This window comes from Rhinolophus sinicus, chromosome 12, assembly GCF_057876585.1.
Source record: "Rhinolophus sinicus isolate RSI-liver-muscle chromosome 12, RSI-T2T, whole genome shotgun sequence".
NCBI lineage: Eukaryota > Metazoa > Chordata > Mammalia > Chiroptera > Rhinolophidae > Rhinolophus > Rhinolophus sinicus.
This window is the reverse complement of record NC_142512.1, coordinates 40963886-40979836: the sequence shown is the minus strand read 5'-3', so window position 1 is coordinate 40979836 and position 15951 is coordinate 40963886. Positions and strand designations below refer to the sequence as shown.

At 42.3% G+C, this 15951-nt stretch overlaps 1 protein-coding gene across 2 annotated transcripts; it reads right to left on the bottom strand.

The window, feature by feature from the left end:
- Positions 1 to 6717: 6717 nt before the first annotated feature.
- G6PC1 (glucose-6-phosphatase catalytic subunit 1) lies at positions 6718 to 15048 on the bottom strand. Of its 2 annotated transcripts, none has more exons than XM_019747651.3 (5): positions 14892 to 15048; positions 12388 to 12497; positions 10355 to 10460; positions 9625 to 9740; positions 6718 to 8413 (listed from the first exon to the last, which is right to left on the bottom strand). In XM_019747651.3, exons 1-5 carry the CDS (start codon positions 14924 to 14926, stop codon positions 7902 to 7904), a joined length of 879 nt encoding a protein of 292 aa, XP_019603210.3. In that variant the 5' UTR covers positions 14927 to 15048; the 3' UTR covers positions 6718 to 7901. The 2 variants fall into 2 exon arrangements, with proteins under 2 accessions (XP_019603210.3, XP_019603209.3); XM_019747650.3 differs by having other exon boundaries at positions 14722 to 15040.
- Between the last annotated feature and the right edge of the window lie 903 nt (positions 15049 to 15951).

The window sequence follows — 15951 nt, the reverse complement described above, 5'->3', positions numbered from 1 at the left end:
GCGCTGGTGTTATGCAGGATGTCTTAACTACGGTCTTTGTTCATCTAAGGATGTGTTTTGTTTGACTCATTCCTCTCCCTGGTGATATAACAACAAATGTTAAGTACACCGAGAGCCTTTTGGGGTGAGGGCAGCTTGTCTACCAAACTCTTAAATAGGTGGCTCCCTGCCAGACCCTGCCTCTCTTACCCTAACTCCTTATCTAAAACTCTCAATACCTCTGCACATTTTACCCTGTGCTTAATGAGGTCCACATGTGTGGACACCTGGTCACACATTCAGCTTCAGGGTCTCTACAGAGGGCCTGGAGGCAAGAGTGGTTTTACTTATATGAACCCAGATGAAAACGACTCCAATTACTTTAACAAGTTGACTTGTTAGAGAGGAAGATTTTAGAATTTAGAGCAATAAATCTCCCACTTCAGACAGAACCGGAAGAGGGGTGGCTTGGCACACTAAAATGATCCATTTGCCCAGCAGATGCTGAGTAGAGAAACACTCACTGGAGGAAAATTCAGGTGCACTGTGATGATTCTCCTCTTTGGCTTGTTACAGGGTTTCTCAATGCTGACACTATTAACAGTTGGGGCAGGATAATTCTTTGTTGTGGGGGTTGTACATTTTAGGATGTTAAGCAGCCTGCCCCCTCTCTCCCTCCTATATACCGTATTTCCCCCAAAATAAGATCAGGTCTTATATTAATTTTTGCTCCAAAAGACGCATTACGGCTTATTTCCAGGGGATGTCTTATTTTTTCATGTACAACCATCTACATTTATTCAAATATAGTCACATCATCTTCTTCTGGGACATCATCATAACGTACTAAATGCTGGCCGTCTGGCTGACGATCTTAACTGGGGCTTATTTTGGGAGTAGGTCTTATTTTCAGGGAAACACGGTACCAGTAGCACCCCTTTCCATTATAACAACCAAAAGTGTCTCCAGACATTGCCAAATGTCACCTGAAAGGCAAAATTGCCTTCAGTTGAGAACCATTGTTTTACTAGATATTTGTGTGGAAATAATGATATTTGGGCAACAGCATGAGATTTTCCTTTATGAGAAGAATGGAACATTCCAACTTCATCTTCTCTGCCCTGGGCTTCCCAGCAGGTTCAGCCCAAAATAAAAATTAAAGGAAAACCTATTTCTATTCCCGACTCTTCCCCTCACCAAGTTCTTTTTCAGCACTTTCTTATTCTTCTTCAGATTCATTTCCCCCAATTAATCATCCTCCAGGATTGAGTATTGTGGGTGTCCCCAAAGAAAACCTATAAATAATTGGAAATCTTGAACTCTTTCAGGTGAAAGAGTCCTGAGTGGGTGGCATCTTCCCCAGGTCTTTCATTTTTCTTAAAGTGGATTGAGTTCAGCCACCCCCAGTTTGAGGAATTAACTCACTAGTCTGACCGTCATTATGTCTGGGGTCATCTGACCTTTGGAAGTTCTTAGAAGCATATTGTGTAGTTGTGCAGAGTATGTTCCATAGAAAAAGAAAATGGGGCATAGTTCTGGCAGCCACTATAAGTACTGAGCCTGCTGACAAAGCTGGGAAAGCCAGCTCAGAGACTGGGGCTGCTGTATCAGCTTTTCCTGAGTCAACACTGATACCTGTCAGGATGCAAGGCCTCACCTAAGGCTCCTGAAGCAAAGGAACTTTTTGGAGGCTTTGGTACAGCATGTCTTCACTGCAGTCTGTAGGGAGAGATGATGCCATTGTCATTCCATTGCAGTCATTGTCTGAGGGGGAAAGGGATTGCTCAGGAGACTATTTGCAGCCTAAACACATACCAAAATAAAGAAATTGATGTATGCCACCTGGGCTATCAAATCAATTAAGTCAAATTACATCTCTCAAAAGGCTCACTTGCGTTCATCACTAGGGTGGATCAAGTAGGGATCAGTGGCCTTTGCTAATGGGCTGATGTTGAAGGAGATTAGGATGACAGATGGAGATGGAAAGAAGAAATTGTGCTGACGTGCCTCAGCCAAGGAGTCTAAAACCATTCACCGAGGAGAAGAGGGAATTCGTTTTTTGTTCTTTTTGTCTCTAGATAAAAACTAATGAAGCTAATAAAGGATTGGATTGCCAATTCTGTGATAGAGCAGGCTTCAAACATTGCAGTTGAATTGAGCTCATCAAAAAGCTATGACTGTGGAATGTGAAGAGCAGAAGAAGAAAGAGAGAAGACAGCATAAAGCAAAGCATTGAAAATTTACTGGCTGGAAAAGTACCCTCATGCTAAAAAAAACCCAAAAAACAAAAAAACCAAACAAACAAAAAAAGAAAAAAAGAAAAACCCCATAAAAACATCAAGTTGTTTCCCTGGAAAGACTTACGAAAGCAAAAGAAGAGAGGAGTACATAACATAATTAGGAACAGGCCACCTTGAACACAGTTATTCTAGCTGTGGTTTTAATTTGGTTAAAAAAGCCTGGTTCTCGTTCACATAAGCGGGTTCTATGGTTTACTTATATCTTTTGCTTCTGTTTCAGCAGCTTCCTGTTGATATGGCAGCCCAGGTAAATGCTGGAGACAGACAAAAGGGAGACTGCTTTCTGCTAAGAATCATGAGACCCGGGAGCCAGTTACTTATGTCGCTTAGAATAGCTGTTTCATCTGTCTAGGCCTTAATTTCGGAATCTGTGAAATGAAAAAAAATTTTTGAATAGAATTAACAGTGAGTAACTTTAAAAAAAAAAGAGCTAATTCAGGAAAAATAAAAATATTTACCGACGTTTTCCTTTTTATTAAGTAGCAATACAGTGGCAGCTTTTTAATCTTTCACTCTGCGATTAGACTTTGGGCTTCGGGTCGCCCATTACTGGACTAGACAATTGCTAGTTTCCCTTCCAGATTTATTAGGTTCTTGGTTTTTTAATGGAAGTGGCTTTTGACTACTTCGAATATTTCTAGTCGATTCTTTCCTTAACAACCTCATCAGAAGGCTGTTTGGTCAGAGTGTTTTCCATTCTCAGGAGGCTCTTGAAAAACTCTTGGATGCAAATGATGTTGTCCTATTTTATTTACACATACAGGCCTTAAAGGAATCTGTCCTAGTTCAGTAATTACTACAGACTGTACAAATCAATAAATGTTAATAATTCAGCAGCTGAAGTAATGGTTTTCAGAAAACAAGTCAGCAAATTTTGACAGGTTCAAACAAATAGTCAATTGATTAGGGCTGGAACTTTAAGTATCCAGACATGTCTTCAAATGAAAAGCTCTTGGAATACATATTGGAACAATAAAGCTGTTGCTTATTGTTTAGGAGGAGCCCACTGACATTTCATCATGTAAAATCTGATCACCTGATCAATCTTGCTTTAAAACTCTTAAGGCAAAGAATTAGACAAAGTTATAGTACAGGGTGTGATCCTAGGAAATCAAGAGATGGCAAAACCAAATACACTGTAAAACTTCCTTACTAAGCCTTTGGGAAAACAATTGGGCAGTTCCTTAAAAGGTTAAACAGAGTAACCAGATGACCCAGCAATTCAACCTCTAGGTACATACCCAAGAGAAATGAAATCATCGTTCCACACAGAAACTTGTACACAAATATTCATAGCAGTATTACTCATAATAGGTAAAAACTGGAAACAACCTAAATATCCATCAACTAATGAATAGTTAAATAAAACTTAGTATATCCATACAATGGAATATTGTTTGGCCATAAAAAGAAATGAAGTACTAATACATGTTACAATATAGATTATCCTTGAAAATATCATGCTAAATGAAAGAAGCCAGACACAAAAGGTCACATATTGTCTGATTCCATTCATATGAAATGTTTAGAATAGGCAAATCCATGATACAGAAAGTAGGTAAGTGGTTGCCAAGGGCTGGGTGGGTTGGGGTGAAATGGAGGTGACTTCTAATGGGTATGAGGTTTCTTAATGGAGTGACAAAAAAATGTTCTAAAATTGATTTGTGGTGATGGTTGTACAATTCTCTGAATATTCTAAAAACCATTGAATTGTACAATTTAAATGCATGAATTGTATGGTGTGTGAATTGTACCTCAATAAATTTGTTATAAAAAATTTAAAGCTATATAAATTCATTAAAGCACAAAAACAACAACAATAAAAACCTTAAGCCTTTGGTCTATATGTGGTACAGCAGCATTGGCTTAGACAGAGGAAGTTACATTTTCTTAACGGGCCTGTTCCCCTAGGGCAATAATACAATTGTATAGTGTGTGTGTGCGTGTGTGTGTGTGTGTGTGTGTGTGTGAGAGCCCCAAGCCTACCTCCTCAAAACTAATAGACTGCTAGCACAGTCTATCAGATTACGCTATAACATGCCTTGGACGCTGGTTTAAAACAGTCATTGGTCACTCAAACTTACTTCCATCCTGAGGATTCACAAGTTGTTTCCAAAGCAAACCTACTTCTGTAACTTGGGGCGATCAATGAGCAAAAATGCTAATACGTTGTCTATATCACATGGCTGACATTCTTTGTGCTCCGCTTTACCCACCACAAATTCTAAGCCTGTAGGGCTGTCCATTTCTAGACTTTGCCTGTTCCAATAAAAGGAAGCAGTCCTGTGTATGTGGAGTCTATGAGCGAAACAATCTTCCACAGTGTCTCTTTATTTTTTACCCCTGTATGTGGATCTATACCAAAAGTTCTTTGTGGTAATTCTATCTTCTCACTTTATCTCGATTGTAGAAACAGTAACTTACCTTAATGTCTGACCCAGATAGTCTGACCTGACTCTTTTTTTCTTTTTTACTAACAGCTTTGTTTATTATTTAGTTGATTATTCCATTTTTTATAATTGTACAATAATTCTCTTTTAAACAATACTTCTGTACCTGACGTTGGTCACGTTACATTCTTCCTTCTGTAGTAGTCAAGTGTTGTTGTTTTTTATACTCAGTTTTTTAATAGATCATGTGAATATCAAGAAGTGTGTTTAACTGAAAAAAATAAAGAGACCAAACTCCATGGAACATGATTGCACATTCAGGGAAAGCTCTAATGCTATTACAGTGCTTCATATCCATTCAGGAGGGAACAGCCATGATCTCCTGGGAGCCCCAGAGCTGGGATGGTGTTGGTGGATGTAAGCAACTCCCTTAAGACCTGTTTGGCAGCTTGGAAACTTGAAGTTTAATACTGGCTCAGCACCATCACCCTTTCTAGTGAGGTGACAGTGTCTTCTCAGGGTACAAACCCTCCAGTTAAATTCTCAGGGAATCCTAAGACTTCTCCTGCCCCATTCATATTGGCCTTACTTTTAACTTGAAAGTAGATGGGACCCTGACTATGACTCTTACTCTCTTTCTTGAAGGAAAGAAAACAAAGAGCAAAGTTGTTTTAGACACTGCTGTTAAACTAACATGGTTGTGCTGTTCTAATAGTTACTTTATGAAATTACCTTTGAAATAAGGTATCTTCATACTTAGAAACGAATACTAGCTCACTGGGAGGATTACTCTACATTTTATAATGTCCTTTGGCCACAAGAAATCAAATTTTCCATGGTCTGAATTAAGAGTCATATCTGGTATCTGAAGGATGATTTGACATAGCTGCCAGTCTTAGTGGTATCTGTGGGGTATGGGAGTGAGGGGGTAGAGGGTGGGGCATGGAGTCTGGAGTCAGACTGTCTGGTTCTTGAACTGGCTCCACCAATCTAGGCAAGATACTTAACTCCTCTGTTCCTATTCCTATGTAATATGAGGGTAAGTTATAGCACCCACCTCACAGAGATGTTGGGAGAATTAAGTGAGTTAATTGTATAAATAAATAAAATGCATAGAACAGAGCCTGGCATATAGTACTCACTTTTATCTGTTATTATGAGTCCTTATCAACCTTACCAGCTACTGTGGGCAGGGGCACTATTCACCAGAATCCCATTTCCAGGAACCTGGACTTGGTCCCTGAAAGCAACAAAATCATTAAGGACGGAGGCCACGCCTAAGCAGTGGGGTTCAATTCAGAGAGAACAAGACCATTTCCCTTCTCTCTTGGTGAGACCATTAGAGGCTCTTAGGGGCCTCGTTCCCCTCTTGAAGAAACTGAATCCAACAGGGGCACTCAACTTTCTCTAAAAAAATACATTCCAAAGTTCTGAAGGGTGAGCAGATCTCACCCTCCGTAGATCCAGGGTTATGCTAATAACTCAAGGCCTTTGGAGGTGGGACCCTACACCCAGAATGAAATAAATCATTTAGTAGAGAAACTTGCACTAGCTCCCTTGAGCATTCATTGGTGCTATGACTTGTCCTGTTCGGACTTTCTTTAACTATAACCCAAAACCTTGTTGACACTGGGTTGTGGATTTGAGAGTCTGCCCAGTCTTGTTCTGCTGCTATGACTTACATTTCCAGATTGCTTAGTTTGGTAATGACCCTGCCTGTCTGTCCTCAAGTTGTGGTTTGATCCCACAGAGCAACTCACGCTCACCTGCGGTCTGGTAACTAATGTTCAATCTTAGCTAATGATATTGTGCCTATGTTGATGTGCTCAATTCTACCTGTGTCCCATGGACACTTTATAAGTCTCCCCAACTTCTCTGGACTCCTGACCAACCCAAGATAAAGTGCCTTCCTTCTACAAAGGGAAAACATAAGTACACAGAAACTAAATGATTTGTTTAGGGAAATAGAGAAAGAGCTAGAAATTTAGTTGAACCAGAATTAGAACCTTCAGATCCCATTGCATCTAAAATACAGTAATCAACATGACTTCATTCTTAAATAAAATGTTTTAATAAAATACTGCACACATATGTTTTTCTCTTCAAAGATGTTATGACCAGGATGTTTGGTGTGAATGATAATATATGGTGAACTGTATAATTAGTAGCAAAAACAAAGACTCTCAAATAAATAGGCTTCAGCATATTTTTTTAAGGACATATTCTGCAAATCCACTGAGACTAGAGAACAGGCAAGGAGGCTTTCCCTCCAAGAATGTGCTCCTGGTTGACTTGGGCTAGAGAGAGAAGTCATGGTTACCCTCCAGGCATCAAAAGTAACATTGGAGTGACCTTCTGGAGAGCGGAATCCTTGCTTCCTCTCCTTTCCTTCCCCTTGCTTTTTGCCCAAGATTTCAGATCTTAACTAAAACATACAAAAGCACCACCACAGCATTGCCCTCAGGCATCTCAGTACCCAACAGGGTGGGCATGGAGCCAGTGGAAAATTCTGGGGAAAGCAGAGCTGGGCTAGTAAAGAGGAAGATCTAGTGTGATAGAGGAGAAGCTGACTATGCCTGAATATTCGGACTTTAGCACAAATCTAGGTCACTGCAGCCCTTCTGAAATCCTAGTAAATAAAATGACTATAGGTATATAGTAGAAAAATACAAGAAGCAGAATTATCCCCACTTATTACCTATCAATTATACTTTAAGTTGGTGCACCACTATTGAGAGTCCCTTACCTAAAGATTTTAATAAAAGCCACTTAGGTATTATTTAACATAATTTTCATGATATGCAAGATACTGAAAAATCCTCCTTAATCCATCCTTCTTTCCCTATCAAATCCACTTCTCCTTTCTCCTTTGCTGGGTAAGTATAAGCATAGGTAGAAAATTCTCAGGTCAATCCCCAGCCTGGGGTTGTGCACTGAGCCTACCTGGGAGTCTGGCTTTTGTATCTGACAGAAGAACAAATAAGTCTTCAGGGAAAAAATCCAGAACTACCCAACTTCTAACAGACAAGTCTTTTTCAAATAGCCTTATTAGCTTTTCGCAAAAACATCACGCAGTACAATTAGAATTGCAAAGGAAGAAGGAGGGTCACCTGAGCTGACTCTGGCACTTCTGGCCTCAAAGTGGGCTGGCAGACGTCGCTAGTTGCCCTCGCTAGTTGCCCTCACTCGTCATCACAGTTATTGACTTTAAATACTGAAGACTCCACATGCCTTACAAAGACTTCTTGTCTGGCTGGCCCAGGACCCGGGCAAGGCAGTAGGGGATGAGACTGACAGATGCCAGGGGCACTGCTGCACTCTTGCAGAAGGATAGAACATAGAAGATCAGCTCGTTTTGGGATGGGGGTTTCAAAGAGTCAAAGAGGTGCAGGAGGACAAGGGAGGCCACGATGCAGCTGAGGCGGAAAGGGAACCACTTGCTAAGCTTGCCCTTGCAGCTCTCCTTGTACATGTTGGAGTTGAGAGCCAGCCCCAGGCCAAAGAGGGTCCCCAGGTTCTTCAGGAGGCTGGCAAAGGGTGTGGTGTCGATGTGGACCCATTCTGGCCGCTCGCACCATCTCTTGGCTTTCTCTAGAGTCCACAGGAGGTCTACACCGAGCCCCTTCAGCAGCAGGTAAAATCCAATGGCAAAACTGAACAGGAAGAAGGTAATGAGAAAATATTTCTTGAGACTGGCATTGTAGATACTCTGGATGTGGCAGAAAGTTTCAGCAACAGCAATGCCTGAGTGGAAGAACAAATGACTGTGAGAAATAGGGAAGACTTTGGACCTTCAACTAGAAGCCAGTTTGGAGCCTGCGGGTCATCTATCCTGCTATTGTGGAATTAATCACAAATGCTAGTTTAAAGGGTCACCTGGTTTATTCCCATCTGTGACTCCAGCCTGTCCTCAGCCATAGACTCTTTCAGATGGAAGTCATGTCACATACATCCTCCTATTGTTTGCATATTTCCTGTCAGGGGGGGCCTCATGTCTCCACTTCAATACCCTTTGGCGTGGACAGCTCACTTGGGCTAACTTGGAGAGCTAACTTGGGCAGCCCATTTAATCTTTGAATGGATTTGATTATTTAAAAGTTTTTTATTGTGCTGAGCTGAAATCTGTCCTCCTCTAATGCCATCCGTTGATCTCAATTCTTTCTACAGGAGTCAAGTTGTAAATCTAGAGTCTCTTTAACACATTTGAAGATAGTTATTCTCCTGTCTAACCTACACATTCCCAGGTCTTTCGTGTAACATGGGTTCCAGACTCTTTCTCAAACATGGAACCCAGTACTGAATGCTGTGTTACTTTCGTGGTTGCCATGAAAGCATCATCTGCCTTGTTCTCAGCACTGTGTTCTCTTCTGACAGATTTCCAGGGGGAAAATTCCACAATTCCCCTAAAGTTTTATACTCTGGTGCCTCCAACAAAGTAAAAAAATTCTTTCTTATACTTTACCTAAATCTTTTTAACCTAGACCTTATTAACTGGATCTAAGAAAATGCAAATATTCAAAATTCTGAACCTATGAAAAGACCAACTGTGGGTATCTATTAGGTTTGCAAAAGAATTTATTTAAATTAAGAGTTTTCCTAGGACACTGTGTTAATTTGTTAAATTTGGTAGAGCCCCTTAAAACAAAACTAGGGGCCACTTCGATTGAAGACCAGTAAGAAATAAAGAATGTAAAAAGCTCAGAGATTTCAAGCTAATTCAATTGGGCAAGTTAATTTGATGTCTTGCCAACATTTCTGGAACATACTTAATTGTGTAGATCTGGGCACACCTATAGAAAGTAATCATTTCAAATCGTCCATCCTTGACTTTCAACCCACTAAAATGCAACAGCATTGATAACCACAGAACGTGGTGGGAATGCTGGGATTTTGTCCTGATTAAGGAGAAATAAGATAGAAAGGGAAGAGGGGGAGAGAGCCACAGCAGCTGATACCTGACAAGACTCCAGCAACAACCTGATGGGGAAAATGAGCAGCAAGGTAGATGCGTGACAGACAGACGTTCAGCTGCACGGCCCAGAATCCCAACCACAAAATGACGTTCAAGCACCTGCAATGGAAGAGGCAACCATAACAGAACCCAGATCCAGATCCTTCAGCAAAGAGAACAGTCCTGGCAGGAATGTTGGAGCCTAGATTCCTGCCATCAGTGGAATTTTTGTAAATTGAAGCCCATACTCAAAAGCTCAGAGATGCCTGTGGCTCATGATGAAGCCTTGCATATGTTAATTTTAACCTCCCTGTTTTATATGTTTGAAAATTAAGGACTTGCACAGTGGCTGCATACCCAGAATTCCCTGTAGTAGGAATGTCCTATGTTTCTCTCTCTCTCTCTTTTTTAAACCTGGATGGGACAACTCTATGGTCGATATAGAAATGGGTCTTTATTTACACCCTGCCACTACCTCACTACCTGATCTCAAGAAGCCCCTTTCCTGTGTTAGGGCTTGTTTCCTTATCTGTAAAATTAAGGGTTGCACTAGTGGGTCTCTTCCAGCCCTAACATTCTGTGTTCACCCTCAGCAGAAATGCCACAACTCTTATCAGTATCAACCAAAGTGTGGGATGGGCGAGGGGAATGTGAGGAAGAGCCAGTGGTGTGTCAGCTACAGAGAGAGCCACCTCCTGTCCTCTACCACCCACACCCCATCTCTGAGTTCTTACCGATATCTGTAGGTCGGCTTTTTCTTTCCCCGAAAGATAGAGAGGATGGAAGTGACCATCACGTAGTACACACCTGCTGTACCCATGGCATGGCCGGAGGGACTCCCTAAAGGGCAGGAAAGAGATTAATAAATGGATTAAAGGTGAAAAGTCTCCATCTGGGAGACTGCTAGGGGGTGTCATCTTCCCATCCAGCCATCCATGCATTCATCCATACGTCCATCCATTCGTTTATCCATTTAGTCTTCTATTTTAACAAATGTCTATTGAGCTCCTATTACACGCCTGGCACTGGGCTCTGGGAGTAAGTGGTGAGCAAAACCAGAGAAGGCCCAGCTCTTGTCTAGAGATTACACAAAGAGCCAGTGTACTGGATGCATAATTACAAACCAATCTGCCCCCCAACACTTCTCTTCCACTCTCTCCTTGCTCCCTGTGCTCCGGCCATGCTGGCTTCCTTGCTCTCCTTTGAACATGCTCCCACCTCAGCGTCTTGGCATTGTTAGTCTTTCTGGTCAGACAGCTCTTCCTCCAGAAATTTACTGGCTAATTCCCTTGCCTCCTTCAAGTTTTTGCTCAACTCGCACCTTCTCTCCCTGACCACCCTCTTTGATTCTTCAACCAGTTCCCATTCCTGATCCCTCTACCCTGAGACATAGAGGGTCTTGAGCTGCTCACCTAGATCCCTTTCTGGACTGAAGGACTTATTTTCCCAGCTCTTGAGAGTGTGGTCACAGAAACTCTCAACTCTCAGCCTTCTCTGGGCATTGCCCTGGACCCTGGACTGAAGACAGCTGTCTTGAGCAGGGTTACCTTTTCTCTGGGCGTAGCCCACAGCCAATCACTGGTCTATACAGGGGTGTAAGGACCTGGTCCTCTTGATCCAATTCAGGGCAACTCTGCAGGGCCATCTCCAGCGTCAGAGCTCCCTGTGGGGTTGGCCGAGACTGAATGGCAACTGGACTTCTCCTTCTGCCCAGTGGCTTCTGATCCTTCCCTCATAAGTGTTGCTCCTACGAGTAACTAAACTCCTGCATGCTAATCTCCATCTGAGTCTGCTTTCCAGGGAGTCCCATAGGTAAAGCCTTGCCTTTTCTTTTTCTCCTTCCCTTTCCTCCTCCTCTCTCCTCCTCTTCCTCCCCCTCCATTTCCTCTTCCTCTTCCTTCTTTTTCTAAATTGTCATCTTCTAATATCCTACACATTTTACTTGTCTGTTATGATTTGGTACATTGTACACACGTACATACACACACACACACACACACACACACACACACAAACACACCATTCAAATTTCAGCTCCACGAGGGCAGGGATCTTGGTCCATTTTATTCACTGAGGTATTCCAAGTTACTAGAACAGTGTCTGGCACATAGTAGACACTCTGTGATTCGATAAATCACATCTGAATTAATGAATATCGTCCTAAGTGAACAAAGGGTTTGTGAGAGCAAATAATTATGGGTTATGCCCTAGCTTGGGGGTCAGGGACAGGGTTCCTGATGAAGGGATGCCAGCACTGAGACCCAGGGGAGAGCGAAAGGGTTGGATATTCTGATTATTTACTGAAAAACAAAATCTGTCACTTGATTAAACAATACCTGTCTGGCTGTAACTAATAAAATACAGGCAGGATGTGGGCTTGGATGGTCTGCTCAGGAGGACACATCTGCTGGGCCAGGCCTCCGGGAAGGACAGTAGGGGGCTCAGGCCTCTAGCCTTTTCCCTTTCCTGGACCAAGAGCCATAGCACAATCACTCTCATGAGCCCTAAGAGTATGCCCTTGCCTCTCTGGACTAGCAATTTAGGATCCGGCAACATTAGGGAGATTTCCAAAGCAACATGCTATTCAGGAAGGCCTTCCTGAAGTGAATCAGAATGGAATTGGACCAAATCGAAGACCATGACAAAAAACTTGAAGGAGTAGCTCTCATGTAACCTCAAAGACAGCTTCATCTATAACACATGTTAATAGGTGTCCATAGCGAGCAAAGTCCACCCAGCTTCTGTCTCTACAGGGGCTGGGACTCACCTGGTCCAGTCTCACAGGTGACCGGGAACTGCTTTATCAGCGGCACAGAGGTGGTTTTGTAGTAGTCAGTGTCCAGGACCCACCAGTAGGGGCGCTGTCCAAAGAGAATCCTGTGGAAAAGCAGAATCCGTGTCTGGAGTTATTGAATGAACCCTTGGGCCTGGAGTCCACACCTTTGAGAAGAGAGAGTAGTGTGAAAAGAAGATCCATGTGACCCAAAACAGAAAACCGGTAGCACTGGCGCCTCCCAGAAGAGGGACTGGGTGCCTGGGGAAAGGCAGGGGAAGGAGACTCTTTCTGGTACATGCTTTATATGAGTTTTGCATTTTTAACTTTTTGAATATATTATTTATGCAAATATAAATAAGAAAATCCCAAATCCTAAAATTCATATTCATGGCAGCTATGTGACCTTTTTCTTTCTTTCTTTCTTTTTTTAATTGGGGAAGGGGAACAGGACTTTATTGGGGAACAGCGTGTACTTCCAGGACTTTTTTCCAAGTCAAGTTGTTGTCCTTTCAGCCTTAGTTGTGGAGGGCGCAGCTCTGCTCCAGGTACAGTTGCCATTACTAGTTGCAGGGGGCGCAGCCCACCATCCCTTGCGGGAGTCCAACCGGCAACCTTGTGGTTGAGAGCCCACTGGCCCATGTGGGAATCAAACCGGCAGCCTTCGGAGTTAGGAGCATGGAGCTCTAACCGCCTGAGCCACCGGGCCGGCCCCTATGTGACCTTTTTTAAACTCCAAGAAAAATTTATCCTGGAAGGATGAATATGGGACTATAGTTTGCAACTTGGACTTGCATATCCTATCAGGTGCCTTTTCTCTTTCTTCAGGCCTCAGGGATCAGAGAATGAGCCCCAACCCCAAGGACAAGCCCCATCAGAAGACGTGGCCTCTGTTGCCATCAGAATCACTTTCTGTAAGGACATACATAGCTTCAGATGCTTGCTCTGTAACCTCTCTGCTTTGTAACAAAATATCTAAGAGCAACCACTTCCCCTTTAAAAGGGCTAGATATCTTTTTATTGTGGAAACAGGTGTCAAAGTTCTGTCTGGATGCCTCCTTTTCCCTACAGGGGTAGAATCATGATTTCTCATGAGAATCAGGGACAGCCACTCACTCTGACCTCTACCAACTCAGAGAAAATCCATCACTCTTAAACTGAGGTCAGATGTTTGGAATAACCCTTTATCTTTTTATATTTTAGGGTCAGGCTGTTGAATAGGAATGTTACAGACAAAACTTAGTAGATTTTTCAATAGAAGTTTCAGCATCCCATCAATATGCCTTGGGCTTCTGAGCCCAATATTTTTTTTCTTCTCTAAAGGATTTTTATTGTTCATGGCCAAAGAATATTAGAGTTGGAAGAGATCTTAAGAATCACCTGACAGTAGACATAGATAGCTTTAGGGATGGTAAAGGTCGTAGAGGGCAGCTGGTCCAATTCATTTTCTAGATGAGGAAATACAGGCCAAACCAGCAATGTGCTAGCGTCAGCTGGTACTGGCTGACAATTGTAAACTATTCAGGATTTTTGCAAGCTGGACCCATTGGTAGCTTGAAAGTGACCATAATGGGAATATATAAACAGTAGAAATTGGCAAATGCTAAAATCGGGCCCCCCCCCAAGAGTCTGATTATCAGCACTGAATATAACATAGTTCTTAAAGAGCCTTGCCTCCAAAACCAGCCTGCGTGACCTTAAATCCTGCCTCTGACATTTACTGCCCACGTTGGCCTAATCACAGTCTCTTCACCTGTAATACAGTAAGTACCCACAGAAAAGCACTTAGCACATACTAAATGTTCAATAAATACTAACTATAATTATCATTAAGGTCCCAGAGATAACCTAAGTTCACAGATTATAAACAGCAACTCAGAGAGTTGCTATGACTTGCTCAGGACATGCAGCTGGTAGGAGCCTGAACGAGGGCTGGACCCCAGTTCTCTGGATTACTTCTCATTACCCCACACAAAAGGTTTTAAAATTATCTACGTGTTTCCTTTTTCATACATCATTTTTCTTCATACATCTATTTTTATGTTACCTATTCCGCTTTAAAGTAATAAAACTGTTTCTTTGCTTATATTCAGAGTTTTCATTCAGTCCACCTGGACTTCCATCCACATGAAATAGCCTTTCCTATATCTCCAACTCACTGACAGGGTTTTCTCTGTCTTCTCTTTATGACCCAAAGTCAGAAGGGGAGTAACCTGTTGCTTCCTGAATAGCATGGAGAAGGCAATTTCCGATGGACAGACATTTCCAGAGAGAATGCCAGCCTCTGTCTTTTCTTGCTGATCTCCTCTCTGTCTGGCTCTTACTCACCACTTAAAGATGAGGTTAAGCCAGTCTCCAATCACAGCTACCCAAAGGAGTTTGATGCCCACAGCTTCTCGAAGATGGAACCAGATGGGGAAGAGGACATAGAAGGCATTCCTGAGGTCTGCAATCACGGACACCAAGATGAACCAATCCTGGGAGTCCTGGTAATTCACCTGGAGGTAGTGTGTTGACTGGATCCCAAAGTCATGGAGAATGTTCATTGCTTCCTCCATCCTCACTGCCTGGCCCCTCGGGAAGCCGTCAGCTGAGTTCTTGTAGTTATTTCAGACTTAGTGGTGATTGCTCTGCTATCAGCCTGTGCCTTGCCCATTTTATATGCCCTGTAACCAGTCTGCAGGTCAACCCAGCCCTGATCTTTGGACTAAAAAAACACTTTTGTCTAAAATCTATTGATCAAAGGTGCATCATCAGTAGGTTGATGTAAACACGTTCAGGGTGATTTACGTAAAATAGAAAAACAGGCACATGAAAACTGCCTGATCGGCCATGGACTCGGCAGGGCCAATTATTAACTTTGGCATGCTGCTTGACAGTGCCAGGGGCTGCCCTCCCGGCTCTGAAACCCAGCCAGAGACACGGGACAGAGTCTAAATCGCTCACCATGAGTCTTGCACAGATGCCTCATATCTTAAGTCTGCGAGTGCACTTATTTGGGGACACAGAAAAGTCTTGGTGCTCTAGCTAGTCAAGTTTTAAGTCATTAATTTAGAAGATAATAAGTTCAATTGTACTGGGTACTGTCACCTTGCTGGGCCTTTCTTAACTGCGTTAGCTAGGAAATGCCTCTGGTTTGGGAGATCAAACCCTCTTCCCATATGGCTTCATAGCACAGGGCCAGAAAATAATCACCTTCAAATGCACTAATTAAGTCATTGATTTCTTGAAAATTAAGACCTTTGGGATTTTAACACGTAAGTTTAAGCAATGGAATGAATGTGTGTTCGTGCAAAAACAGTATGAGGCCTATGTGGGTCTAAATGAAAACGCCAGCAAATTGGTGATTAGGGGACTCTGGAAAGGGCTTTTGTAGTTTGAGTTTTCTTTAATTTATACTGGGAGAATATATATATATATATATATATATATATATATATATATATATATATATATAGAGAGAGAGAGAGAGAGAGAGAGAGAGAGAGAGAGAGAGAGAGAGCCAGCCAAAACATGTATACACATTTTAAGAAAGGAAAAAAACTGTATTAAAATTGT